At 38.0% G+C, this 27,682-nt stretch overlaps 1 protein-coding gene and 2 long non-coding RNA genes across 6 annotated transcripts; 1 reads left to right on the top strand and 2 right to left on the bottom strand.

Annotated features, from left to right (window-relative positions):
- Positions 1–10,542: 10,542 nt before the first annotated feature.
- LOC109184385 lies at positions 10,543–12,005 on the bottom strand. The gene is made up of 3 exons (XR_002054766.1): positions 11,874–12,005; positions 11,426–11,483; positions 10,543–10,700 (listed from the first exon to the last, which is right to left on the bottom strand). It is a non-coding gene; the product is annotated as an uncharacterized LOC109184385 (long non-coding RNA).
- Positions 12,006–16,051: 4,046 nt separating this feature from the next.
- LOC109184387 lies at positions 16,052–18,401 on the bottom strand. Its single transcript, XR_002054768.1, has 3 exons — positions 18,356–18,401; positions 18,172–18,240; positions 16,052–16,090 (listed from the first exon to the last, which is right to left on the bottom strand). It is a non-coding gene; the product is annotated as an uncharacterized LOC109184387 (long non-coding RNA).
- Positions 18,402–22,425: 4,024 nt separating this feature from the next.
- LOC109184383 (potassium channel AKT1-like) lies at positions 22,426–27,315 on the top strand. Of its 4 annotated transcripts, XM_019334383.1 has the most exons (11): positions 22,426–22,855; positions 23,620–23,976; positions 24,100–24,157; positions 24,339–24,656; positions 24,737–24,982; positions 25,057–25,155; positions 25,320–25,733; positions 25,821–25,896; positions 26,015–26,623; positions 26,737–27,008; positions 27,278–27,315. In XM_019334383.1, exons 1-10 carry the CDS (start codon positions 22,620–22,622, stop codon positions 27,000–27,002), a joined length of 2,679 nt encoding a protein of 892 aa, XP_019189928.1. In that variant the 5' UTR covers positions 22,426–22,619; the 3' UTR covers positions 27,003–27,008; positions 27,278–27,315. The 4 variants fall into 4 exon arrangements, with proteins under 4 accessions (XP_019189928.1, XP_019189930.1, XP_019189929.1 ...); XM_019334385.1 differs by lacking the exon at positions 27,278–27,315 and having other exon boundaries at positions 26,749–27,111; XM_019334384.1 differs by lacking the exon at positions 27,278–27,315 and having other exon boundaries at positions 26,015–26,618; positions 26,732–27,110.
- The last annotated feature ends 367 nt before the right edge of the window (positions 27,316–27,682 follow it).

Here is a 27,682-nt window from a genome sequence, read left to right as displayed (position 1 = left end):
ATAGCAAAATTCTGTAGAGAAAAAATAGAGAGTTATATTTGTAATTCCTATTGTTTTATCCTTTTGCCAATACAGAAAAAAATTCTTCTTCAATTTTCTTTGCTCTGTGTATGATTTATTTTAAATCTTACACTAGAATTTATTCTCAATATTTTCCAGTTCAAGTTGCTATTGTAAATTTGGTGTTGTGAACCAGTTTCGATCCTAACAAGTGGTATCAGAGCCTCAGGTTGGTTCATAGATATATCTTGTTGTATTGTTTATGTTAGAATAAATACTGATAAATTCACACGGCCGGTATTATTCTATTATACAATACTATTTAGATATATTGTTAAGGATTTGAATCAAGAACACCACTTACAATGGCGGCCAAGTACGAGATCGAAAAGTTCAAAGGGAACAATTTCTCTTTGTGGAAAATGAGAATGAAAGCAGTTCTCAGGAAAGATAACTGCGTAGCAGCAATTGAAGAAAGACCGACCGATTTCACTGACGATGCAAAGTGGACAGAAATGGATAGCAACGCTATTGCCAATCTGCACTTAGCACTTGCTGATGAAGTTTTGTCAAGTGTGGCGGAAAAAGGTACGGCAAAAGAGGTATGGGATACTCTCGTAAATTTGTATGAGGCCAAATCACTGCACAACAAGATCTTCTTGAAGAGAAAATTATACACTCTCAGGATGATGGAGACATCCTCAGTAACTGAGCACATCAACACTCTCAACACTCTATTTTCACAACTCTCGGCTTTGAGTTATAAAATAGAAGTGAATGAACGTGCTGAAATCTTACTCCAAAGTCTACCAGATTCATATGATCAACTCATTATCAATTTAGTCAACAACAAGGAGGTACTTGTCTTCGATGATATTGCAGCTGCGGTTCTTGAAGAAGAAAGTCGGCGCAAAAACAAAGAAGACAAAGTTGGAATTTCACAACAATTCCAGGCGTTGACAGTGACGAGAGGAAGATCAACGGTGTCTGGCTCCAGTGGGAGTCACAATCGAGGTAGATCAAAGTCAAGGGGTAAGAAGAATGTCAAGTGTTTTCACTGTGGCAAAAAGGGGCACTACAAGAATGAGTGTTGGCAACTCAAGAAGGATGAGACCAAAGGCAAAAATCCCGAGACATCAAATGCTCAGGGATGTGTTGTGAGTACATCGGATGAATGCGAAGTTTTATTTGGTGAAGCAGCAACGATTGTTGAAGGCAGGAAAAGTCTAGCTGATGTTTGGCTAATGGACTCGGGAGCAACATGGCATATGACCTCACGGAAAGAATGGTTTCATGAATATGAACCTGTCTCTGGAGGATCTGTGTTCATGGGAGACGACCATGCCTTAGAGATTGCTGGCTTAGGTACTATTAAACTAAAAATGTTTGATGGTACGGTTCGCACTATCCAAGAGGTACGACACGTGAAGGGCTTGAAGAAAAATCTATTGTCTCTAGGACAATTAGATAGCCGTGAATGTAAAATTCACATTCAGGATGGGATCATCAAAGTAATCAAGGGCGCGCTTGTTGTGATGAAAGCTGAGAAGATAGCAGCAAATCTATACATGCTTAAAGGAGAAACACAACTACAAGGAGAAGCAGCCGTTGCAGCAGAAAATCTTATAGAGGAATCAACGAAGATGTGGCATCAGAAACTTGGCCACATGTCGGAACGAGGTCTAAAGATTCTTGCTGATCAACATCTTCTTCCGGGGCTAACAAAGGTATCATTACCCTTTTGTGAGCATTGTGTTACAAGTAAGCAGCATAGACTGAAGTTCGAGAGCTCTAAAGCAAGGAGCAAGGCTATCTTGGAGCTGATCCACTCTGATGTTTGGCAAGCACCAGTTATATCCCTGGGAGGTGCAAAATATTTTGTTTCCTTCATCGACGACTACTCGATGAGATGTTGGGTGTATCCAATCAAATAGAAGGCGGATGTATTTGAAGTTTTCAAATTCTTCAAAGCGCGTGTGGAACTTGAATCCGAGAAACGGATCAAGTGTTTGAGGTCGGACAATGGAGGAGAATATACTAGTGATGAATTTGGTAAATTCTGTTTGCAAGAAGGTATCAAACGACAGTTCACAGTGGCGTATACTCCACAACAAAATGGAGTGGCAAAGCGGATCAGAACCTTGTTGGAACGAACAAGAGCAATGTTGAGGACTGCAAATTTGGCAAATTCATTTTGGGCTGAAGCAGTCAAGACCGCCTGTTATGTGATCAATCGGTCACCATCAACCGCAATTGATCTGAAAACGCCAATGGAGATGTGGACGGGTAAGCCATCTAGTTATTCTCACTTACATACATTTGGGAGTCCGGCATATGTGGTATACAACGCCCAAGAAACATCAAAACTTGATCCAAAATCAAGGAGATGTGTTTTCTTGGGGTATGCTGATGGAGTGAAGGGGTATCGCCTGTGGGATCCCACTGCCCACAAGGTTATCATCAGCAGGGATGTTCTATTTGTAGAAGGGAAGGTACAAGAAGGTGAAAGCACTGGGAATGATAAACCAGTGACAACTACAGTACAAGTTGAGGGAAGGAAGGAAGAAGAAATTCCAGTTTCCCCTAAGGCAACAATAGAGCATGATGAACAAGAGCAAGCTGAGTCTTCAACTTCTGAAGTTCGACGATCAACTCGGGAGAGGAAGCAACCAGCTTGGCACTCAGATTATTCTATGGAGGGAAATATTGCATACTGTCTACTAATAGAAGATGGTGAGCCTTTAACTTACCAAGAGGCTATTAAAGGTCCAGATGCATCTCTGTGGATGATAGCAATGCAAGAAGAAATCGAAGCTCTCCATAGGAATAAAACATGGGAACTTGTCCCGTTACCACAAGGAAGGAAGGCTATTGGAAACAAATGGGTCTATAAGATCAAACGAGATAGCAACAACCAAGTGGAACGGTATCGTGCTCGATTAGTTGTGAAAGGATTTGCTCAAAAGGAAGGAGTTGATTTCAACGAGATATTTTCTCCTGTTGTACGACTTACAACGATTCGAGCAGTCCTAGCGATGTGTGCTGTGTATGACTTGTATCTTGAGCAGTTGGATGTGAAAACTGTGTTTCTACATGGAGAACTTGAAGAAGAAATTTTTATGCTCCAACCAGAAGGTTTTGAAGAAGAAGGAAAAAGGAACTTGGTTTGCAGGTTGACCAAATCTCTATACGGTCTCAAACAGGCGCCGAGATGTTGGTATAAGAGATTTGATTCATTCATTCTGAGCCTTGGATACAACAGGTTTAATTCCGATCCTTGCGCGTATTGCAAGAGATTTGATGATAATCAGTTTATCATCTTGCTGTTGTATGTTGACGACATGTTGGTAGTAGGCCCCAACAATGATCGTATCACGGAGATGAAGGCTCAACTGGCTAGGGAATTTGAAATGAAGGACTTGGGACCAGCAAACAAGATTCTAGGGATGCAAATTCACCGAGACAGAAATAATAGGAAGATTTGGCTTTCTCAGAAGAATTATCTGAAGAAAATCTTGCGGCGCTTCAACATGCAAGATTGTAAGCCAATTTCTACCCCTCTTTCTATTAATTTCAAGTTATCCTCAAGTATGAGTCCTAGCAACGAAGCAGAGAGGATGGAGATGTCTCGAGTACCGTATGCATCAGTAGTGGGTAGTTTGATGTTTGCTATGATCTGCACTAGACCAGACATTGCACAGGCAGTGGGAGCGGTCAGTCGATACATGGCGAATCCTGGTAGAGAGCATTGGAGTGCTGTGAAGAGGATCCTTAGATATATCAAGGGTACCTCAGATATTGCATTGTGTTATGGAGGATCAGACTTCGTCATTAAAGGCTATGTTGATTCAGATTATGCAGGTAATCTTGATTGTAGTAAATCCACCACGGGTTATGTGTTTACTCTTGCTGGCGGAGCAGTAAGCTGGGTCTCGAAGTTGCAGTCGGTTGTGGCAACTTCAACGACGAAAGCAGAATATATTGCGGCTACTCAAGCTAGTAAAGAGGCAATATGGTTGCAAATGTTATTGGAGGAGCTCGGGCACAAATTAGAGAAAATGACTCTATTTTGTGACAGTCAGAGCGCTTTGTACTTGACAAAGAATCCAGCATTTCATTCCAAGACGAAGCACATACGGGTTCAGTATCACTTTGTTCGTGAGAAGGTGGAAGAGGGTAGTGTGGATATACAAAAAATCCATACTAAAGATAACCTGGCAGATATGTTAACAAAGCCTGTTACCAACGATAAATTCGTATGGTGTAGATCCTCAATTGGCCTAACAGGAATGCAAGCAGCAGGGGATTGGCAAAAAGGATGAAGACCCACATTATGAATTTAAGTGGGAGATTTGTAAATATTAAATTCATAATGTGGAATGGGCAGAAGTTTGCCTGGGATAATTTTGGGAGGAGATTTCCCAAAGGAATTGGGTGGAGGTTTGCCTAAGGGACTTGGGTGGAGATTTGCCTAAGGGACTTGGGTGGAGGTTTGCCTAAGGGACTTGGGTGGAGATTTGCCTAAGGGACTTGGGAGGAGGTTTCCTAAGGGGCTAGATTTGCTTTGGGGAAATTTGCAGGAGAAGTTTTTCTTGCATGGCAAGTTCTAGGCATTTAATATTATATTAAATGCTTAAGAATTCTCTAGACCTTCCTGGTGTTATAAATAGGCAGCATCCTTCATCTTCATCAGATTATCCCATCCCATTCTTTCTCATCTCATACGAAATATACAGAGAGTATAGCAAAATTCTGTAGAGAAAAAATAGAGAGTTATATTTGTAATTCCTATTGTTTTATCCTTTTGCCAATACAGAAAAAAAATTCTTCTTCAATTTTCTTTGCTCTGTGTATGATTTATTTTAAATCTTACACTAGAATTTATTCTCAATATTTTCCAGTTCAAGTTGCTATTGTAAATTTGGTGTTGTGAACCAGTTTCGATCCTAACAGAGTTGGAACAAGCTTAAGGAATCTCCATTGCTAGAGGAAGTAGTTAAAAATATTTATTGGACTTCCCTATATTTCCTGTAATCATTAATATACTTGACTTTTTCTGGTGGGAATACTAATTCTGCAGGTACTATGATGTTAAGTTTGGTATTGAAGGTCTAAAGCTGTGAAGGGATCTACGTATTGAGGTCATCTTTTTTACCTATAAAAATTCAGTGATTTCTTCTTGAAGTTAGTTCAGTATTTTAACTAGAGTAGAATATATGTTAACTTGGAATGAGTTTTTCAGTGAAACAAGATTCAATTTTGTATATCTTGAGTTGGAACAAGCTTAAGGAATCTCCATTGCTAGAGGAAGTTGTTAAAAATGTTTATTGGACTTCCCTATATTTCCTGTAATAATTAATATACTTTCTGGTGGGAATACTAATTCTGCAGGTACTATGATCTTAAGTTTGGTACTGAAGGTCTGAATCTGTGAAGGGATCTATGTATTGAGGTAATCTTTTTTACCTATAAAAATCCAGTGATTTCTTGTTGAAGTTAGTTCAGAATTTTAACTAGAGTAGAATATGATAGAATAGAATAGAATGAGTAGAGTTGAACAAATAAAGATTAGGGAGTACAATTGAATTGAACTATCCTTTGAGTAAGTCGTACAAGAGCAATTTTTGAGGCAAACATGCTCACACTCTTGAAGGTTCATACTGCTATTGAACCATGCAAACTGAGTATCTGACAATTTAATACCAGAGTACTTCACGAATCCATCTGAGAATGTATTTTGACATTTTAGGGGTGTCCTCTGAACACACCCTCCAGAAAAATCTGTCTTTCCCCATGCTCCTGGATGTCTAGGCGAAAATTTATCCAAGCAAATCTTCTGGTTTGATATGGCTTATTTTAACATTGTGGATTTCTTTTGGATGATTTGCGTTGTAATTCAATCCCCAATTTTGTTAGGGCTTAAGTTCGTGAAAGATAAATCTGCCAAGTTAAAGCAAGTAAGTGAAACAGATCATCGCGTTGCACTCAATGTAAGAACTCTCTCCCACATTCACTCCTTTGTTCTCTATCTTTTCTGTACAATCTACTTATTTTATTTATTGTAATTTTAGTGGACATGGGTGATGATTGCATATGCAGAATCTGATGATAAACAACTCAAATCTGATAATTATGTGGCTATATATAGTTCTAAACATTTTTATTAGGGATTATATTGTATATCAATTAAGGCAGCAGTTGATAGATTTTAGACATGACATGGGCATAGTTTATATTGATGGTTGGTCTTTTCTGGCTGCTTAATTACAACATTATTTTATTATACAGATTAAAAAAAAAAACAGTTCTCTCATTTTTGTTTTGTTTCTCTTAATTAGCAATGGGGAACCTGACAAGCCATTGATAATCCATGTTGGACGACTTGGGGTTGAGAAGAATTTGGATTTCCTTAAAAGGTACTATGCTATTTTAGCTGAGTGTTAACAATTGCTTGTGCCGTCATTGCCATCTTCCTATTAGTAGATTATCTTGTTTCTTTCGAGGATAATATACCAATTCATTGGTTTTAATTATAACCTTAAATGCCTGGTGAAATTACAAACTTTGAGTTTAGTTGGCTTCGTATTTTCTTAGCTAATAAGAGGTATTGGTCACCGAGGAGCACAAACGTAATACTATAATGCATGTTTTCTATATTTGGAGTTTAATCTTCATTTCAGGCTGTAGCTCAACTGCAGCATTGACATTTTTTATTCCTAAAAACAGGATTATGGATAGGCTTCCAGACGCTTAGATTGCTTTTATTGGGGATAGACCATACAGGTGAGTTGCATCGACATCTGAAAGCCTTGCTGAATTTCTCAGAATTGCAGAAACTCTAATAATTACTATACAAAGTTTCTTAGGATAGTAATTTCTTGCACCAAAAGGCCAAATTGTGGTTATTCTAGACAACCTAGGATTCTAGGATGAGTATCTCAATATCTATCACAACATTTCCAAGTAGAACAGGTAGTTGAGTCCATTAGACACAACAGTTCAGCTGATAAACAACAAAAAATTTTGACTGCCATTATTTTCGCTTTTTAAAGTAATGCTACAATAGACGTTAGACGACCATTGTTAGGATTTCGAGTATTTGTTGATTCGCAAAGTGATTACTTTTTCCATTTAATCGTTGTAGAGAGGAGCTGGAGAAGATGTTATCTGGCATGCCTGCAGTGTTTACTGTTATGCTACTCGGGGAAGATCTTTCTCAGGCATACGTCAGTGGAGATGTTTTTGTCATGCCTTCAGAGTCCGAGACGCTTGGACTTGTTTTAGAGGCCATGTCGTCTGGACTCCCCGTGGTGGCTGCTCGTGCAGGGGGGAATCCCAAAAATTATTCCAGAAGACCAGCAAGGCAAGATCGGGTACAATCCCAAGGTTCTTGATGACTGTTTGAATAAACTGGAGCCTCTTCTGTGGAGCCCTGAATTGCAAGAAACAATGGGAAAAGCTGCACGGGAGGAGATGGGGAAGTATGACTGGAGGGCAGCAACGAGAAGGATTCGCAATGAACATTACAGCTCTGCAATCTGGTTCAAGAGAAAAAAGAGAGCTCTGTTGCTTAGGTCATTCCAATGGATATTTAAGTGCTTTTTCCAAGCACCAGAAACCCAAAACAGGTGATGCCATTCTTGGATATTTTTCTTGTAAGCACATCACAATCAATTGTGGTCTTGCTATTGATTGCATTGTATTGTATTGTATTGAATTGATGTAAATTATACTCCGGATTAGCTATTGTAGGCTCAGTGTCATAAAGATTGGAATTGGATCATTTGATTGGAAATATAATTTTGAGAATCTTGGTGTTCTGTAAAGAGGTGACCACTAACCAAGTTCGGAGTTAATCGGATTGGACCCGATCAAAAAAGTCTGGCTCCTCACCTTACAACATTCCACCTGTAAGTTTTTTATAATATTTGATATAGTATTTAAAAGTTGCATCCCTACACAAACTAAAAAAAAAAACTTATTATACGGGGAGGTAAATTTTTGGAATGCTAATGAACCAAATTAGAGGCGAATGAGATTCGAGAAGTAAATATGTTTGAAATGTATCACCCATTGAGACTATCGTTTTTAAACTAAGTATTTAGACTAACGTTTTTATAAAATTGCAAACAATTATTTGAGTGACAATTATAATCAATATCTTCTATATTATCTAAGCAAAACAAACATTCAATCACCATGAACATATCATATATAATATTACATTGATATACTTTAAAGTACTTATTTAAAAATAAACATTGGGCATTATCTCAATTGGGCAATGCGCGTGAAAAAACTAGTTGAGTAAATAAGCATGCAAATTAAGAGAAGTAACTCTGAGAAGTAAACTTCCCGAATAGTAAATTTCGAATAGTTAATCCAAGTAGTAAAACCAGCAAAGTAAAATCACTTTGCCCTCATAATAATTTGTATCCAAAAATAACTTAACTTTTCGAATATTGCGGTCATGAATTAACTTTTCGGATGCTTCAGGCATAAACTAACTTCTCGGATGCTTCAAGCATAAGCTAACTTCTTGGATGCTTCAAGCATGAGCTACCTACTCGGATACTTCACGCTTCAGGCATGAACTAACTTTTTCGGCCATGAATATATTTTCATGCATTGTTCAAAATATTATCATGACACCAATCATTTCTTCATCAATACCTCATCATTTCCTTATCATCATTTATCGCAATATTTGCTGCAGACAAATTATCTAGAATCATCAAGATGAGGTTCATTCTCCAATGACCAATTGCTTTGATGTGCGGCACGTATGGATCAATGCCCTTTAGACCCACATTGTTAGCAAACCTGCTTCTGGCTAGGATTTTGCCTCGATGAGTTTGGTCATCCTTGAATATCTTGATCACTTTATTTATTATTCTGAGCTCAAAACTCATACCACACCGGTTATAATTTCGACCGCAACCCCTTATAAAGTTACACAACTAGGTAACATTATGTGCTTCACGCACCAATGCAAAACTAACTAAATATGCATTTTGATTCTTCATCAACAACTAGTTATGTTTCTTAGCCACAAGGAGTACTAAATTAGCTTAGGATGCTTCTCATAATTTGTTATCTTGTATTACTACTGGAGTACAAATTACTCACATGAAAAGTTGGCAATGTTTTTCCAATTAAATATTTCTCTAAAACTTCTTGTTTAGAGTTTCACTTGCGAGACTATTTTGTGCATAGCTGAATTATAGTTAATCACTGACTTACATTATAATATCAAAATTAAACATAAGATTAAACTAGTCAAAATGTGTCTGAGGAAGAACATTTGATGACTTCTAGTCGGAATAGTCCTTCAGTGACTTCCATTAATTCAATGGGTTCTTTTTCAATCAGATACTCATTTTTTAAGGTCGTGGTTCAAGTGGTGACGTATGAAAATGAGAGCTTGTGCCTTCTACGCATCGGTGCTCTGTGACTTAGCAACAAAAAACTTAGCCCAATTATTTCGTGCTGATAACATGTTGTAATTTGGCATATCAATTAGCTCAGTTCTCGCGTGATGATTGTTCGGTAATTGCCCGGAGATTATATATATATAAGATTTTAAAGTGTAGAGAAGTAAGAAGAGATTAGATGAAGGACACAAGATGTAGAGCACAAACATAAGATCTCCATTTCATTAAGCCTTCACATGTATTTATACTAATCCATACAACCCTTCATATGCTTAACATAAACAATATATTAAGTAGAAGGCAAATGGAGAGTTTCAAGATTAATGGTCACTAATAAAATATTTATAGGACTAATAAATTAAATTAAAGTAGTGTGCTTACTTATTGCCTAAAACTACATGCAATTCAACAATCAAACTCTCTTCCTCCTGGGAAAATGTCTTTCTTTTGAAACCAGGCCTCAATTCTACGTACCTGAAAACCACATCAAAATCAAATTTTTTTCATTACCCAAATTTCATGCTTTCTTTTGTACATCAAGTGATAGATGTTAATTAAAAAAAGACCTGCAAGTTTGGGGACTAAGCTCCAACAGCCATGCCCATACTTGGTGATATGTTTTATAAGCTTCTCATCCTCTTCAGGAGACCAGAGGCCTTTCCTGAGCTTCTGCTTGTAATTATGAGATATAGTGAAACATATAAAAATTTAAAAGTATATAAAAACTTCAAATATAATGAAATTTTATTTAAGATCTAACAAGGTATTACTATTAACATCATACTTAATCAATTAATTGTCACATACAGAAATTCATAAACTGTAGGAAATTCCCAGCTAAAATCACTTCTCTTTTAAAAAGATAATCTCAATAATCTCTCAAACCAATATTGTCCTCAAAACAAATCAGAGTGTGGCACAAGCATCTCTTCTTCCTCCTGTTGTTGAAATTTTCAAATAAACACACGCAGGACAATGTGATCCAGTAAACCCTAGACCTAACTCCCTATATCAAAACCCTACCTGTGGCACTGAATTCTACACAACACTAAATCCACATCAGGAACCTAATTGTTTGCATAATTCTTTTACAACTTGGCTGAACCCCTAATATGATGAAAACATAATCAAGAAACACATATCTGCAATGATATATATCTTCAATTTACATATAAGAAAACTAGTAGAGAAAGGTTTGGGAAAAAGAAAGTTTGCCTGATCTGCTGCTGAATTCACGATGTTTAAACTTTTCCTGACATTAGAAACCTAAGATAGCATGAAGTATTTTAGAAATAGTTACTTTCAATTGTATAAGCAAATCAGGAAGTTTCTCAAAACAAGAAGGAAAAAGGTGAAGCAATTACCTTGGAATCTCATCCAAAATAAATATATTTTTAATATCTTCTTGTACCAATAAAAGGCCAATGAAAAAACAAGGTTTACACATATACAACTTAATGGGAGGAAAATTTACCCGTACAAGAAGGCCGGAGGAGGACAATTCTGCTGGTTGAGAGTGGAAATCGGGGATTTTTTCCTATGTATTTTTTCTTTTTCCTTTTTTCTTTTTTCTGTTGCCTTTTTGTGTTTCCCTTGTCAAAAATTCATAAGAATACAAAAAGGAAAGGAATAGACCAAAGAGATTGAGAAAAGGTTTCTAGAATTCCAACTTAAAGCACTGTCACCATAATCCAGGGAAATTGTGTTTATTTCAAAATCCAAAGAAGCTTAAAAAGTTATGGGATGCATGAATTCTTACTTTGCTTGATCAGCAATTGCAATTGCCTTCTATATTGGGGATACAAAGAACAAAGAAAGAAGGAAAAGGTCTCTGGAATCCCAACATAGCTCACTTTCACCATATCCTAATAAGTTGTGGATATTTGAAACTCCAGGGAAGCTTAAATAGTTGAATGAGAACAGAAAAAACAATATTGGAGAAAATTAACTCTCTCCCTCAAAACCATAAGCAATGATATATGAAGCCAAACCTTGCATTAATTTTGGCAGGGCTAGCTTTGTCAATGCAAGTTCCACTTCTTTAGTAACCTCTACATAGAAAATAATACACATTGAAATTAAAGGACACTAAAGGTATTGTTTTTCTTAAGATACATGTAACAATAATGCTTTAAAAATCTGTAGTATTCTTTAAAAATATAACTTTGCAGTAGTAGTCATGTTTGCAGCAGTATTCTATAAAATTCTAAAAATATAATGCTTTTTAATATAAAAAATGCTCAGCCACCGCCAACATGGTTATGCTCTTCTCATTAAAATTTTTAATCGTTGTTGTTCAATGCGCTACATACTATCGTATTATCTATATTTTGTTATTAACTATTTGCGCTTTGTATTCTTAGATATCTACCAGCAGAACTGCTTTAGTGGATTTAAAATCAAAATCTCGGCCATATCTTCACAGATTAAAAACAAAACCTGGTTCGGCTTGTACTTCTCCTTTCCGTAGTCGGCAGAGACCAAAATTCTTCCGGTTGTCGGATATCGAATGGCTCGGCTTGTGCTTCTCCTTTGGGTAGTCGGCAGAGAGAATTGTGCTTCTCGCTTCTACTTTTGCTGCCCTAATTTGTTTGAAGAAGACCAGCAGTTAAATGCCATCCAATTTCACCTAAACCTCAAAATTTCCACCGAAGTTAATAGATCTGTTTAATTAGACAGTTTTAGTTTGGTAAAACTTAAAAAAGTGAGGATATATTAGGATTTTAAGTTGGAATTGTTCAATTGGAAGAGCACAGAGTACAATCTTTTATAGCTATTGTTATACCGATATTTTTTTAGTGACCGTTAGGGGTCTGACATTATTGGCTCTTATTAAAGTTGTATTGTAGATAAACAATACAATTTAACAATTATATAAATATGCAATAAAATCAAATTTTATAATTATAATTATAATTTAAAAAGTATAAATTATAGTTGAGTTAATACTCAAAATGGTCCCTCGACTATAGCAAAATTCATAAATTGATCCTCGCTATCAAGTTTAGCAAATTAAGTCCTAACTATTCAATCATTAATCAATAAGGTCCTCAACTATTCAATTCTTACTCAATAAAGTCCTCAACTATTCAATTCTTACTCAACAAAGTCCTCAACGAAGGATTGATTTGTGAATTATTGAGTACGAATTGAATAGTTGAGGACTTAATTGGTAAAATTGATAGTCTTGAACTAATTTGTGAATTATGACATAGTCGAGGGACCATTTTAGGTATTTACTCATTATAGTTTATAGACTTAAAAATTAAGAATTTAAATATTTTAATAGATTAACTAGGTCATACCATACTTTGATTTTTAAAATGTAGGCTGAGCCAACACAACATGGCACTCATTAGTGCCTATCCATGTGGGCAGGTTGGGTCAACATTACACGATCAACTTGATATCAATACTACGAGACAAGTACTCAATGCACGTTTCCACCTCAATATTGATAATTTACTTTATCACGGCGTGATTCCCTACGCGATCAAGCTAAAATAAAACTGACCTATTTTTTACTCTTTGAGTGCATTCCTCTTCTTCTTTGATTGCTTTTCTATCGAAGTACCTCCTCACGAAAATCTAGGACCAACAAAAGATTGCCTAGCAAATGAAAAATCACACAAAACAATAAAAAAAAAAAAAAAAGAGAAAAGAACAACAAAAATTTAAGATAACCTTGGGTTTCCTCCCAAGAAGCGTCGCGTTTAACGTCATTAGCTTGACGCGACTTACAACTGACCATCCTTGAACACTTGGATGAAAAATAGTGATTTCTCCCCATCCACTCAATCTTCAAGATATGCTCTCAAGTGATCACAAACTCCTTAAAGTGCATTATATGCATATTCTCCTCCCAATATATGCAATGAACTACTTTTAAGAATATGTCGTAATCTTCAGACATCTTACATTCCTCCTTCTTCTCTTTTTCCTCATCTTCTTCTTCTTTCATACTCTTTTCAACTTCCTCGTCTTCACTCCCCTTTCTTCTTTATTGATTTTGCAATTAGTCTCCTCAATTGACATATTTTCCTCCAAAGCCTCTTCAATCTTATCAATATCGTCACTACTCATCTTGTTCTCCTCAACTCCTTTTTCACACTCTCCTGCCTCTATGGTATCCAATTTCACATCCTCTTCATCATTCACAATTTCGCCAATCACATCAATAACAATATTTTCAAAACAAGCACTAACACAATCAACATTACAATTATCAATACAAATAGGCACACCAATATCATCACAAGCAAATTCATCATCACACATATCACCCCAAGTTTGAGCACAAGTACTATAATAGGTATTACCATAAGTAGGATCAAGATTGTTACCATAAGGTGAATCAAGAGTCTCACCAGAAGTAGGCAATTTGTTTTCCCACACGATTTCTACCACGATCTTCATCACTTTCCTCTTCTTTTTCTTACCTCTTCTCCTAAAAATCTCCCTCGTTTTCACTTGTCTCCTCCACACAAGTGTTTTCCCATTCATTTCCCTACATGGCCACTTGAGCACTTTGATTCTCCAAATCCCTAAGTGAGGTTTGAGTGTCTTGCCTTTGGGAGGACATTTCATGCCTTAACTCTTGCTTCCACTCTTGCCGGAATCTAGTCATATCTTCTTTCAACTCTAGCATAAAAAACTTCTCTTCAAAGCCTTCTTGTGGCTCTTCATCTCTAGGTGGACAACATTCACTTGGTGGTGGAAGCCGAGTTGATAAGAGTTGCTACTCCTATCTCCTCGGTACTCATAGGTATAGTCTTCAAGATCATGATAACTCTCTTCATGATCATTCCAATGATACCGAGGTGGTTGGTAATCACTTGAATGATCTTAAGAGAAGTCTCTCTCTAGTAGTTGGGCCCTTCTTGAATGCTTATAATCATGACCATAATAAGATTTTTGGTAGCTCTCTAATGGATCATCAGATGCAGATCTTCCTTGAGGTGGTGGTGAAGCTCTCCTTGAGTAGTTGTAATTACCATATCCGATATCATCATATTGAGCTCTTGGTGGTTGCCTCCTTGGTTGGTCATACTCATCATCATATGCCTTCTCATCATAAGTCCTTAATGGTAGCCTTCTTGGTTGATATTCTTCTTGTGAAGGTCCATATCTTCCTTGAAAAAGCGAGCTATTGTCCTCATCATCTACATAACTATAGGGCTAGAAAGTTGAGCATTATAGCCTCCCTTGGTGGCCTACATCCTCCTTGGTCCGCATAGTAATCCCTTTGCTGAAATCTTGTTTAAGAAAACATCATAAAGGATCAACCTACAATCACAAAGACAAGACAAATATTTTGCAATTAAAAGTAGTTGCAAGTAAGCTTAGAGTGTTAATATCAAACCAAGTAGCACAAGAAAATAAAAGCACCAAGACAAAACAACAAAACTAGGTAATAAAAGTGGAATAAGAAAAGCAAATGAACACCACAAGACAAGAATGAAAAACACAACGTAAAATAAACACGCCAAAGTAAAATAAATGCAATATAGAAAGGTAAAGTAAAAGAAAAAGTAAAGGGAAAGAAATGTCCTAGACTCCCTCTCTAGAAAGCTTGCTCATGTCAACCCGATGTAAACACATTTTTAAAGATCGTTTGCCATCCCCAACAATAGTGCCATTTTGATAATCATAGTATGCGTGGGATGGAAAGAAGGTTGGGAAAGGTGGAGGTTCCCTGGGATGTCGTTCTCTAAGGATGACGAATGAAAATGGAACAATGTGTGGCTAAGCACAAGGGCGTAGGAGCACTCGGAAGCTAAGTCTAAAGGCTAACCAAGAAATAATTATTAAAGCAACATGTAATAATAAAGTAACATGCAAATGTAATGAATCAAGTAAACAAACTAATTGAAATCAAGTGAATGGAGGGGAACTTGGACTAGGTGTTCCTTGGTTGGATGTAATAGAATTGCCTAGGTATAGGAAGTAGTGTAATGCATTGATCATGATTCTTGGAAGATGTTTCCATTGCCAAAGCCACGCTCTCGTGGTCTATTTGGCCTATCAAGTAGTAGAGCCCTACTCTCATAGCAACCATACTACTTGAGACATTTCATCGAACACTTAGAGTCCACATCTTCTTCCGAGCTCCACCTCTTGGTGCTGGGTGGGAAATACAAGTGGATTACGCTATAGTATAGCCCCAATCTCTTAGAACCTACACACCTCCAATACCTATTGCATGATAATGTGGCCATTACCATACAATAGTCTATACAAAGTCCACTTCCAACAAACAAGAATTAAGTCAATACATCAAGTCAGTTCCTAATTGCAATCAAAACTGTAACGCCCCACTTTTCTTAAATTTAATTACAGTTCTAATACCAAAATCAAGATAAACTAAGCAGCGGATAAATAACTTAAATAATGAACTAGTGGGAATGTCACCGCCACAACCACCTCTCCACGGTGATTGCACATGCTAAGGATGGAACTAAATCATTGAACCAAACTAACATTCGAATTACTTAACTTAAAAGTCATTTTGGGGGATAAACACCCCGATGTCTAACATCAAACATAAACTTCAAAGTCTACAATCCGTCAAAGAACAACATAATAATAAAGAGAGTTTGGACTACTAGATCTACTAGACTAGTCTAACCCGATCATCTCTCAAACGCTGGGCCCACCTGAAAAGGGTTTTGCAAAACAACACGTAGACAAGGAGGAAAACACCCGTTAGCACGAAGCTAAGTATACCACACTCAACCCTGTAAAGTACTACAGTATATACTTTGGAAAAACATTTGTTCACAAACTCTAATCAAGCAATCTCAACACTTGGACAACTTTAAGATACATCACAGACTTTCTATATGCTTGCAACCAATAATATCAACAGACATGCTTCAAATATATAAAGCTCATCAACATAAATACTCCAACACATATTTCCCATAAAAAATCTCATCATAACGAACTCATTCTATCAATCAATCTCATACTAACAACCAATACGAAATTATCTTCATGCTTTCAAGTTCTCATCATGCAAACTGGATATATAGGACGCCAAAATGTAACTAAAGCAATCATGCTCAATATACAATCTCGGTTAGTCATTCTCATATGCAAACTAGTGCAATACTATACTCAAATGCAATCTCGTGCAAACATTCTCATTATGCAATCGCGTGCAATACTATAAGTATACTCATGCACTCGTTTGTAAAATAGAATACTTTTCTGATCTGTAGAGGTTTCTTAGAGTCACGAAGACTCGCTTTCTTTCTCTTGAGTCTCTTGACTCGATATCTTTCTTGCTCAAACTTTCTCATACTTCTCATTTCTCTTCTTGTGCGAGGCAGGTACTCCGCCGCAGCGAAGCCCTAGCGTACGGTGCAATCTCGTGCATCCGCCACATCCGTAACTACGAAACCTCTAACTCGTGGGGAGGTAGGTCTTCACGAATCGTGAATGGACCTAACCGGCTCGACAATCTAGCCGGCCACATACTCAACTCGCCCACAGAACCAATCTCGTGGTTCCAATACTCATACTCTGTGGAATCAGGTATCGTACTTTTAGTGTGCACACCCCCTAACCAGGATTCCAAGCCTGGCGGGCAGTCTCCAACCTCGTAACGTGGGAATGCACCGCGTTACATGATAAATCTGTCGGATCGCAATATCCGTTACTTTCTCTTTTACTCCGAAAGGACATAGTCCCAACGGGCCCTCTAAAACCTCACTGATATGGATAATATATATATATATATATATATATATATATCATGCACCAAACCTATGCATGCCACATCTCAACAACTTCTCAATGCAACAAGATAATGATATACCACATGCTCATGAATTTTTGAAATTAATACTTAGGCTCACCTTGGCCACTTATGCACTTTTAAAACATGATATACTTGGAATGCAAATTACTGTACAACATGCTACAAATCCATATATATCACATAGAACTCTCAAGAACATACAATCATGCTAGTTTGCAAAAAGACATGCTCTGTACATTTCTACCATCAAAATAGGCTTCAAATCCCATTGATCATACAACACATTCTAGTCATGCTTTTCTAATAATTCTTATTCACAAAGTGTTCATGCTTCTCTATTTAATACACAACTAGCATTAGGAAGATAACACACAGTAATTTCCAAAGGCATTGAACACAATTCATACTATTATGAAGCAAATTCATCCTAAATCCATCATAATATGCTCATTTCTAATCCAAATTCAACAAAATCAAAGCCAAAACGTGCGCTAAGACGGCCCCGGGGTACCGAGCCACAAGGGTCCGTGACACCTGGTCTGAAACGACACGTGGCTGAGCCACAAGGGCCCGGCCACTGCACAAATATAACTCAGGGACCATGGGGCGGGGCTCAGCATGGCCTGCCCCCTCAGGCCGTTAGATTGCCGAACCTAGGCAACGGCCCTCTCCTAGGGCCGTGCCCTAGGCCCGGCCGACCACGGCTCTAACCAACGGTCCCCTTGTTGGGCCGTTGGCTAGGGCCGTCACTTCATCTGGTGCACACTGTCTGCGCACCAGATGATCTACTTCCGTATGCAAATCAAGCTCAAACAACTCCAACTCATCCAAAACATTATCAACACATCATAGACAAGTAATAGATCACTTCCTAGCTCAAACACATCAAAATCTGGCATTTCTACTCATTTCTACCTAAGAAACAAGGCTTCACAGAGCCAAAATCTAAAGTGGGAGTCCATGGGGTTATACCTTTGTAAACTTCTTCTTCTTGTTGGGATTCCTCCTTCTTCCCAAGTCAGCCACTACCTCCTTCACCACCTAGACTTCACAAACAAACCACACAACAACTCTTAAGAACTAGAACCTCAGAGATAGAAGGATAAGGGATGGAAGCTAGATGGAAAATGGATGAATGGAGGAAGGGAAAACTTACTGTGTTTTCTTTTGGTTCTCTTGCAAGGCTTTGGGGAAGACAAGGTTGGGAGTCAAGAGGCAAATGTCTGATGTCTCTCTAATATATAGAGGCACAAAACCCTAGGAAGCTCAACAATGATTGGTGGATGGCAAAATGGTAATTTGCTTGGCCAAGAGATGAATCAGGGAAGGTTTTTGGAGGAATGTGGTTCACCAAGCTTCATGAACCATAGTCTAGAAAGATGACTTTTAAATAGTTTGGGGGTCAAAAATAGATTTTTCCAAAGATGACTTCCAAACAAACATTTGGTTCAGGTTTCTCCCGGTCTCACTCATATTGGTTTCTCAGTTTAAAACTTGGTACACGAAGTACCCAAAAATTTAGGATTTGGAATTAAAATAAGTTTCGGTGTTGAATTAATTTAAAATGTAACTCCTAATATTTTATTCCAACACCAATTTATCTCAAAAAAAAAATTTAATAGAGTGAAAATGACTATTTTAGAATTTCTTAAAATTGGATTTATAAAATTAAATTTTGGGTTGTCAGAAGAACATTCTAGCATCCTAACAAGTAAACCTAATCCTAATCCATTAAGAATTAGCTACACATTGTCACAATTGTATAACTGGAATGAAGAATCAATGGAAGCATTTAAAATGAAAGTAAATTGCAAGGAAAAATCAACAATTTGGTCCCTCAATTGTTGGCGAATTCTGAATGTAATCCCTCAATTCCATATTCATCAATTTGATCCCCAAAATCAATTAATTTTGGTCGAATAAGTCCTTCTGGCCGTGCTTCGTCGTTCAGCCGGTGAGAGGTCCTATTTAGCATGGACATTTTGGTCATTTCTGATCTTCATCGCTGGCCACTTTGTTCAACTAAGAAGAGGGATGAAGATTCTTCCACGACGGCTGCCTGGCAAAGCGGCCGACACCGGGGACGGCGTTGCTAAACGGCAAGCCGCCGCAGCAAGGGCTACTTCTCCCCATATGGATCATTCCTATCATAGCTCCATTGTTAGGAGGCAAAGTTATAGTGAAAGGCAAGCCGTCGCAGCAGGCGGTGATGGCCGCCTCCGGCTCCGACTCCGACGTGCTCTTCGTCTGCACCCACTGAACCCTAATGGATCATGTGGTTCACTCCGCTGTTCTCCAGCGGCAAAATTCCAGCCGTGACCTACTCTATTTTGCGATTATCCGAAATCCTCTTGCCGATCCCCACTCTCCGACTGACACGCTGTCGCGACCTCGTCCGGAAAGGCATGGACCCCATCTTCTACATGAAACCTATATAGGTTTACAATGTCAAGTTTTTGAACCAGTTGCCAGTAGAAGCCACATGCTCGTCAGGGAAAAGCCCCTACGATGTCGCCAACTACCTGCAGATGATCTTGGCCACTGGTTCAAGATTGGAACACCGTTTCGAGACGAGTTTTCCTTCATGGCGACAACGACGGTGATGAGAACAAAGTAATCTACACCGTTTTCCTTCCGTCAATCGAACACCCATTCCGAGCGTGTCTTCAGGGGAATTCTCAGGACGACCTCGAGCTTTGCCTCTAGAGCGGCAATTCGGATACTCTTGGGTAGGATTTTACCCACTTCGTTTACATCCACGTTGGAACTGACGTCGCCAACTAAGAAGAGGGATGAAGATTGGAAATGACCAAAATGGCCATGCTAAATCGGACTTCTTACCGGTTGAATGACGGAACACAGTGCAAGTACTTATTCGACCAAAAATAATTAATTTCGAGGATCAAATTGATGAATATGGAATTGAGGGACAACATTGCCAGTTTGCCAACAATCTAGGGACCAAATCGTTGATTTACTGAGTAAACAACTTATCTCCCAGAACAATCTCCAATGCAATGCAAGCAATTCTTCAATCAGTTGTAGTTGGAATCCCTCTAGAATCTTTAGATCAATGTGTCAAGTTTCTCCAAGAACCCTAGGGAGGATTCTCTCTCTAAACTCTAAAGTACAACTTTGAACAATTGGTAAAAATCTAGATTACTCTTGCAAATGAGAACAAGGCCTTATTTATAGCTGAAATTTAACTCCACGTCACACGATTCTTCACGCAGTAATGCCTTACATGAAGAGCCAATCATACCGTGATTGCCTCCTCATCACGAGGCCTGTTACCTCGTGATGAGAGGCGTGACAAGCAGAACCAGTATGTGGCTTCTACTCATCACAAGCGGAGTTACCGCGTGGTGGCTAGCGTGATTAGCAACAATCGTTATCTGAAGTTTGCATCACGAGCTCTCCTACTGCATGAGGTGTGGTATGATTCGTAGAAATAGTCCTCTGAAGTTGGTGTCATGAGCTTCACCACGACATGATGTGTGGCATGAATAGCAGAAACACCTCTCTAAAGTTGGTATCACGCTCTAAGTCACGTGGTAATGCTTCGCGTGATGGTCCAATCCCGCGTTCTTTCTAATTTGGCTCCTTTCTTAAATAGATTTCCCTTGCTTTGGTCCCTTTTGCCTAACAAACACAAAAGTACACAAAATTAGTCCTTAACTCAATTTATAACAATTAGACCATTCTAAAGACAACAATTAAAGCACAAAACTCCTCCCAAACATCCCACAATCGTAGTGTATTTGACACTTATCAAAGTTTCCACACTTTAACCTTGCTTGCCCTCAAGCAAGACAATACAAGGACAAGCCAATATAAGTACCAAATACACTCAATGCAATCATACAACTTAAGTAGTCATGTAGTCAAGCTATACAAAAGGAGTCAATAACGTGTTGTTCCTAAACGTTTTCACATGGGACACCTCTCTACACACCAAACAAGCAAGCAAAGGAAACAATCCACAATTCTCAAGGGCCTTCCAAGGAGAAGCGACTAATGGGAACGATGTGCACAAGCTCATCAACTTTGCCACATTTGGCCCCAAAGACCCAATAAGAATGTAATGTAATGTACTAATGGGAACGATGTACACAAGTTCATCGACTTTGCCACATGTGAAGGTATGACATGAGCCTCTCCACGCATTTTGGCTAAGCATGAAAGATATCTCTTTTCTTCTCAACACCTCTAGGACACACCGTCGAGCCAACCACCTTCACGTAGAGTTCTACACGAATTCGAAGAGTGCAATGGTTGCCTCGCCCTACGAGATGACTCACCTCATGTTTTTCTCACTCAAGCAAAGATAGCTTAAAGTCTCAGCTTTTTCAATTGACTCTTTTGCCTCCCCTAATGCCTTTTCTTTGGGAATAGGGATTCACACAAGCTCACCACAAGAAAACCTTACATTTTGTCTCATGTTATACCAAATTTTGTTCAATTCCGGGTCATACTACCTTATTTTTTCACTAACCAAATCTCATGTACACTCCCATTTGGAAGGATCCAAGATACCAAGGTCCAAGAAAAAAATGGATTGAATCTCAAACAATGGTGCAAGAAATATAAACCTAGTTTGGCCTTATGCAATCCCCACAAAGGTTTAAAGAAGCAATTTTTAAATTTTTTTAAAGAATTGAAGTTGTCACTGCACATTTCACACACAATTACAAGATAAAATGAAAAACAACACACTTTTGAATTCAAATGCACATCCCAAATACACAATCATTACAAGAGTATGCATGAAAACCAATAAAGCACAACGTGCACAAATAACCAATAAAGCACAATATATATAATTCTAATTCAATATATTTTGATAGGATCAATTTTAAAATTTTCAAAAAATATATATACATAGGTAATAAGAAACAAAATGTTTTTTTTTTTTTTTTTCATTCTCATACAGTTTTTTAATATTGAATCTTAATCAAATTAAATCCACTTGTTTTTTTTTTTTTTAGAATTGGACGCATTAAATGAAATGTAGGTGGTTGGCATTGTCAAAATTACAGGTGTGCCCAAGAAAATCCCATGCAAGAACCAATATGCATGGGATACCCTAAACGGAGATGGAAAATCAAAATACCACAGCGACAAAATCATTGGTCTGTGATTTTTGATGACCGTACCTCACAACCACAGAATCACAATAAATATATAATTGTGTTGGAAGCAACGAACAGCCCGGAGGAAAAAACAGAAAACAGAAAACTTTTCTTCAACTAGAGAAGGGAAGGCAAGAAAGACACGTTCTGACGAGGCGGTAGTGGTCGGCGACCGGCGGTTCCGGTGGCCGAGCCGCTGCATGCTGTGCAGACGTACGAGGGAAGACGGCCAGACACATGCATATATTATATTAATATAATATATGCTTGTGTGTGGCAAGAATAATAATGAATAGTGAAAAGAATAGAACGAAGGGGGCATCCTGGAAGGGGAAGCTAATGTGTGGGATGAGAGAAATCGACTGCGAGATAGAGAGACTCTCGGCAAAGGATGATTTGAGCTCTCATATGAGCTCTCAATATAGCTTAAACAACAACATTCTTCCTTCTCTTGGAGCTCTTAGCAGCAACCGCAAGGCTAGTCTGCGCAGCGCCATCATCTCCCCCTTTGATCCCTATTACAGGTATTTATATATATTCTCTCTCCCTCCCTCTATTCCATATGGAATAATTATGAATGTCTTGTTTATATATACATATATTTGTGGGATTATATTTTGAAAATGTAATCTTGAATCTTGATCAAGCTAATTAAGGTGGAGATTTCAATACAACAATCTGTTTGTATATAATGCATGCATGTTCATATATATACACATTATAATTTTCATTCTCAAATGTGTTTTACTCTCATATCTCTTTCTAAATATGAAAATGGAATGTATTTTGCTTTTATAAAAAATATCTCTTATTTCCTTTCTTGACAAAACATCATATCACTGCTGGAAACTATGGAATTTCCCACCACCTGAAAGTGATCTTAAATCAAGTCGAAAGCAAAAAGTGGTTGGAAATAGTAACAAAGGTTTTTCCGGATACCAAAAGTGGTCAGAATAAGGCTTTCGACTTGATTTAAAATCACTTTCAGGTGGTCAGAAATTCCATAATTTTCAGCAGTGTATTGTAGCAAAAGGGTAGGCATTATTATTATATTACCCAAGCTCAGCTCCCATTTTTCTTATATATTCTGGGTATGTGAGATATGATTTAAATGATTTTAAGGCGAAGGGTTCCCGGAGACCAGAGTTTTGTTGCATATATTATATGTGATGAAGAGTGTATATATTGTTTTTGAATTTGGGTTTTAAATTTTGAGAACAATATATTGTTTTTGTGATATATTTAGAGAGAGTTTGTAAGTAATATATAATTATACTAATGGATGCAGGAACTGGGAGACATTTCTAGTACTACTTGTGTTCTACACAGCATGGGTATCTCCTTTTGAGTTTGGGTTCCTAGAAACGCCAAATGGACCTCTTGCTATCTGTGACAATGTTGTGAATGCAGTTTTTGCTATAGATATTGTGTTGACATTCTTTGTTGCTTACCTTGATAAAACTACTTATCTTCTCATTGATGACCCAAAAAAGATTGCTTGGAGATACATAAAAAGCGGTTTCTTTTTTGATGTGATTTCCACAATCCCTTCTGAAGTTGTACCCCATGGCTACTTACAACCCTATGGCTACTTTACTATGCTTCGCCTCTGGCGTCTTAGGAGGGTCAGTTCCATGTTTGCAAGGTATAATTAATATGTTTTTCTTCTCTTCTAAGATATATATATATATATATATATATATATATATATATATATATATGAAAGTGATTTCACCTCACCATATAATCTGTCTGTCTGGTATTGCAGGTTGGAGAAAGATAAGAACTTTAGTTATTTTTGGGTTCGGGTTGCAAAGCTTATAAGTGTAAGTGTTTTATATATCATCGTATCTAAGATTGTATATTGTTGGGCAGAGGCCAGTAAAGGCCAAGTCTAGCAGCCGGTGGCTTAAAAGGCTAAATTCAGCACCCAACATCTTGAAAATGTGTTACAGAAATAAAGTTGTTTGATTAATTTAGCTTGTTTTGGGGGGGTTTGCAATGCAGGTTACTCTGTTTACAGTTCACTGTGCAGGGTGTTTTTACTATCATATTGGTACGCTGAACCCGAATCGAAAAGAAACGTGGCTTTCGTTAACCATGAATGGTGGTGTGAATGATAGCATTTGGACTCTTTATGTGACATCAATATACTGGTCCATTACAACCCTTACAACAACTGGGTATGGGGATTTGCACGCGGTGACGACGACAGAAATGATATTTGTGATGGTTTACATGCTGTTTGATCTCGGGTTGACAGCTTATCTGATTGGGAACATGACCAACTTGGTTGTTCATGTAACCAGTAGAACCAGGAAATTTGTGAGTATTAATAGATACATATATGTACCTTAATCAAATCCTAATCCTAATCCTCAGTCTTCTCTGATCTGCAACAACAGAGGGATAGTATTCAAGCTGCAACGAGTTTCGGGCAAAGAAACCAATTGCCAGTTCGGCTACAGGATCAGATGTTAGCCCACTTGAGTTTGAGGTATAGAACCGATGCAGAAGGGCTGCAGCAGCAAGAAACACTAGATGCACTGCCAAAAGCCATTAGATCCAGCATTTCTCATTTTCTATTCTATTCCCTTGTTGATAAGGTCTATTTGTTCCACGGAGTCTCAGACGATTTGCTCTTTCAATTGGTAATACAATTTCATTTCAATTCTTTCAATAATCACCATTTTCAGTCTTACTCAATGTTATGTTATATTTGAAGGTGTCTTTGATGAAAGCGGAGTATTTCCCTCCAAGAGAAGATGTGATATTGCAAAATGAAGCACCAACAGATTTGTACATACTTGTAACCGGCTCACTGGTAAGCAGTTGAGCATATAGCCATTAATGTGCAATCCAACTATCAGCTTAGGCTTTTAGTTGAGATGGAGCACATGCTTCAATTAGCAGCACCAACTAACATAACAGATTTGAATTAGTTAGTTGGATTGAATTAAGGTTTTTGAATATGTTTGTGGCATGTAGGAAGTGATATCTCAAAGGAATGGAGTACATCAGGTGGTGGGAGAGTTGAAGGCAGGAGATGTGTGTGGAGAAATAGGGATCCTATGCTACCGCCCACAACTGTTTACGATTCGCACAAAAAGACTTAGCCAGCTGCTACGTTTGGATCGAACTTCGTTCTTCAATACTGTTAAAGCAAATGTAGGGGATGGCACAACTATAATGAACAATCTCCTTCAGCATCTGAAAGAAAGAAGAGACCCAATGATGGAATCGATCTTGGCAGAGACTGAGCACATGTTGGCTCAGGGAAGAATGGATATGCCTCTCAGTTTATGCTTTGCAGCTAATAGAGGGGATGATCTGTTGTTGAACCAAATGCTCAAACGGGGCATGGATCCCGATGAGTCTGATGCCAATGGACGTACAGCTCTCGTACGTCGTCTTAACTCTTAATTAGCTTCAACTTTTAGTTTCCTCTCAATTTCCACTTTTGCATCACTCATATATTCTATATTGCAGCACATTGCAGCATCAAAAGGAAGCCTAGAATGTGTACTTTTACTCCTGGATTATGGAGCTGATCCAAATAAAAGAGGTAAAGGTTGTTGTTGTTTATGCTGGATTACCCGTTTCACTCTTATTCCTAGTATGAGACAAACTCAACCATCTCCACCTTGACGAATATGCTCAACATATACTATATAACAATGCAGATTCAGAAGGCATTGTCCCTTTATGGGATGCAATAACTGAGAAGCATGGAGCTGTTATAACACTACTGATAGACAATGGGGCAACCTTATCGTCAGGGGACGTTGCCCACTTCGCGTGCTCTGCAGTCGAGCAAGCCAACTTAGAACTGCTAAAGGACTTTGTGAAATACGGAGGGGACCCGACGCTTCTCAACAGCTTGGGAACGACAGCACTTCACATGGCGGTTTCTGAAGAGAATGTGGAGATTGTTAAGTTCCTGGTGGAACAAGGAGCTGATGTTGATAAGCCAGATGTCCACGGGTGGTCACCCCGGGCACTGGCTGATTACCAAGCCAATGAAGAGATCAAGGAAGTGTTCACTGCAGATTTGTCTAAGCCGCCCCCTCAGCATCCAAAGGGGCATTATACCCTCATGAAGTTCCAGAGTGAGTCTGCAATTCCCCAGTTGCACTCTAGAGATATACAAGAACAAAGGCCCTCCTCGTCGTCTCAGGGCCGGCCATCATTGCCAGCTTATGTTAGAGGAGGTAGCACTGTTTCCAATCCTAAATGGGGCCATCGAAAATCACTCATCGGCTTCATGTCCGTTCCCACTTCTGCAAACGAAGGTGAGAATGTTAACCGCTTACCAAAACCGCTATAGCTAGTAGCCAGGACACAACTTTTGACCTTTTATAATAAGAATGTTGCACTAACCATTTGTGTGAAACCCCCATTTCAGAAACATTTGCAGAGGGAAAGGGAGCATTCAGAGTCCGAGGTCAGCAGAGTCAAGCCAGAGTGACCATTAATTGTCCAGAAAAGGGTGAAAAAGGTGGGAGGATGGTGGCATTGCCTCAGTCCATCAAAGAGCTGTTGGAAATTGGAGCACAGAAATTTGGGTTTACTCCCACAAAAGTTTTAAACACTGAGGGAGCTTTGATTGATGACATTGCTGTCATCAGGGATGGAGATGTTCTAGCTCTTGCTTCTGATCATACAGATTAATAATTACTCCCTCCGTCCCTAATTGCTCGTCACATTTGCTTTTTGCGTTTTTAATGCAACAAAACAAATGTTGCTAATTTTTCAGTTTTGTCCCAAGTGTCATTTGTACAAAGTACAATTGTACTTATCTCATTAATTGTCTAAAAATGTGAAAAAGTCCAAAAGAATAATTTGAGAAATATAGAATGATAATTATGTTCAATTTTGAAAAGAGAACATTATATTAGGACAAATTATAAAAGAAAGTAAGACAAGTAAAATAGGACGGAGCGAATCTTTTTTTTTCTTAGGTGGTGGTTACAATTTGTAATTCCTACTTCCTCTTATCACTGTCTCATCTGTATGTATATATAATATTTTTTTTTTATATTAACATAATATAAAACTTTGCAATAATAATAGCTTCAATCCTACTTTTTATACAGCCCAGTGGTGAAATTTTACATTTTAGCTAGGTTTAGACAATTGTATATCAAATCTTAGCTGGATCAATGTAATTTTTCACCCAAAGAGTGCTGAGTCAAAAGGTTTTTAAAAATTAACAATCAACTTAGCTATTATATTTTCTTATCACATAGAAATTTATTTTTTTTTTCTTTTATTTATTTATTTTTTCTTTTAAAAAAAAATCTTTTAAGATATGCACATTGTCTATAAGGATTTGTTGTGAGCTTCTAATT

The sequence above is a fragment of the Ipomoea nil genome, unplaced genomic scaffold (assembly GCF_001879475.1).
Source record: "Ipomoea nil cultivar Tokyo-kokei standard unplaced genomic scaffold, Asagao_1.1 scaffold1259, whole genome shotgun sequence".
Taxonomy (NCBI): Eukaryota; Viridiplantae; Streptophyta; class Magnoliopsida; order Solanales; family Convolvulaceae; genus Ipomoea; species Ipomoea nil.
Note: the sequence above shows the minus strand (reverse complement) of the source record. Positions and strands in the feature narration are given on the sequence as shown.

Coding starts and splice junctions, on each gene's coding strand:
- LOC109184383 (XM_019334383.1), top strand. CDS start 22,620: ATGAATAGTGAAAAGAATAGAACGAAGGGGGCATCCTGGAAGGGGAAG. Junction 24,158..24,338: donor GGGTTGCAAAGCTTATAAGT/GTAAGTGTTTTA, acceptor TTTGCAATGCAG/GTTACTCTGTTTACAGTTCA. Junction 25,156..25,319: donor TACTTGTAACCGGCTCACTG/GTAAGCAGTTGA, acceptor TGTGGCATGTAG/GAAGTGATATCTCAAAGGAA.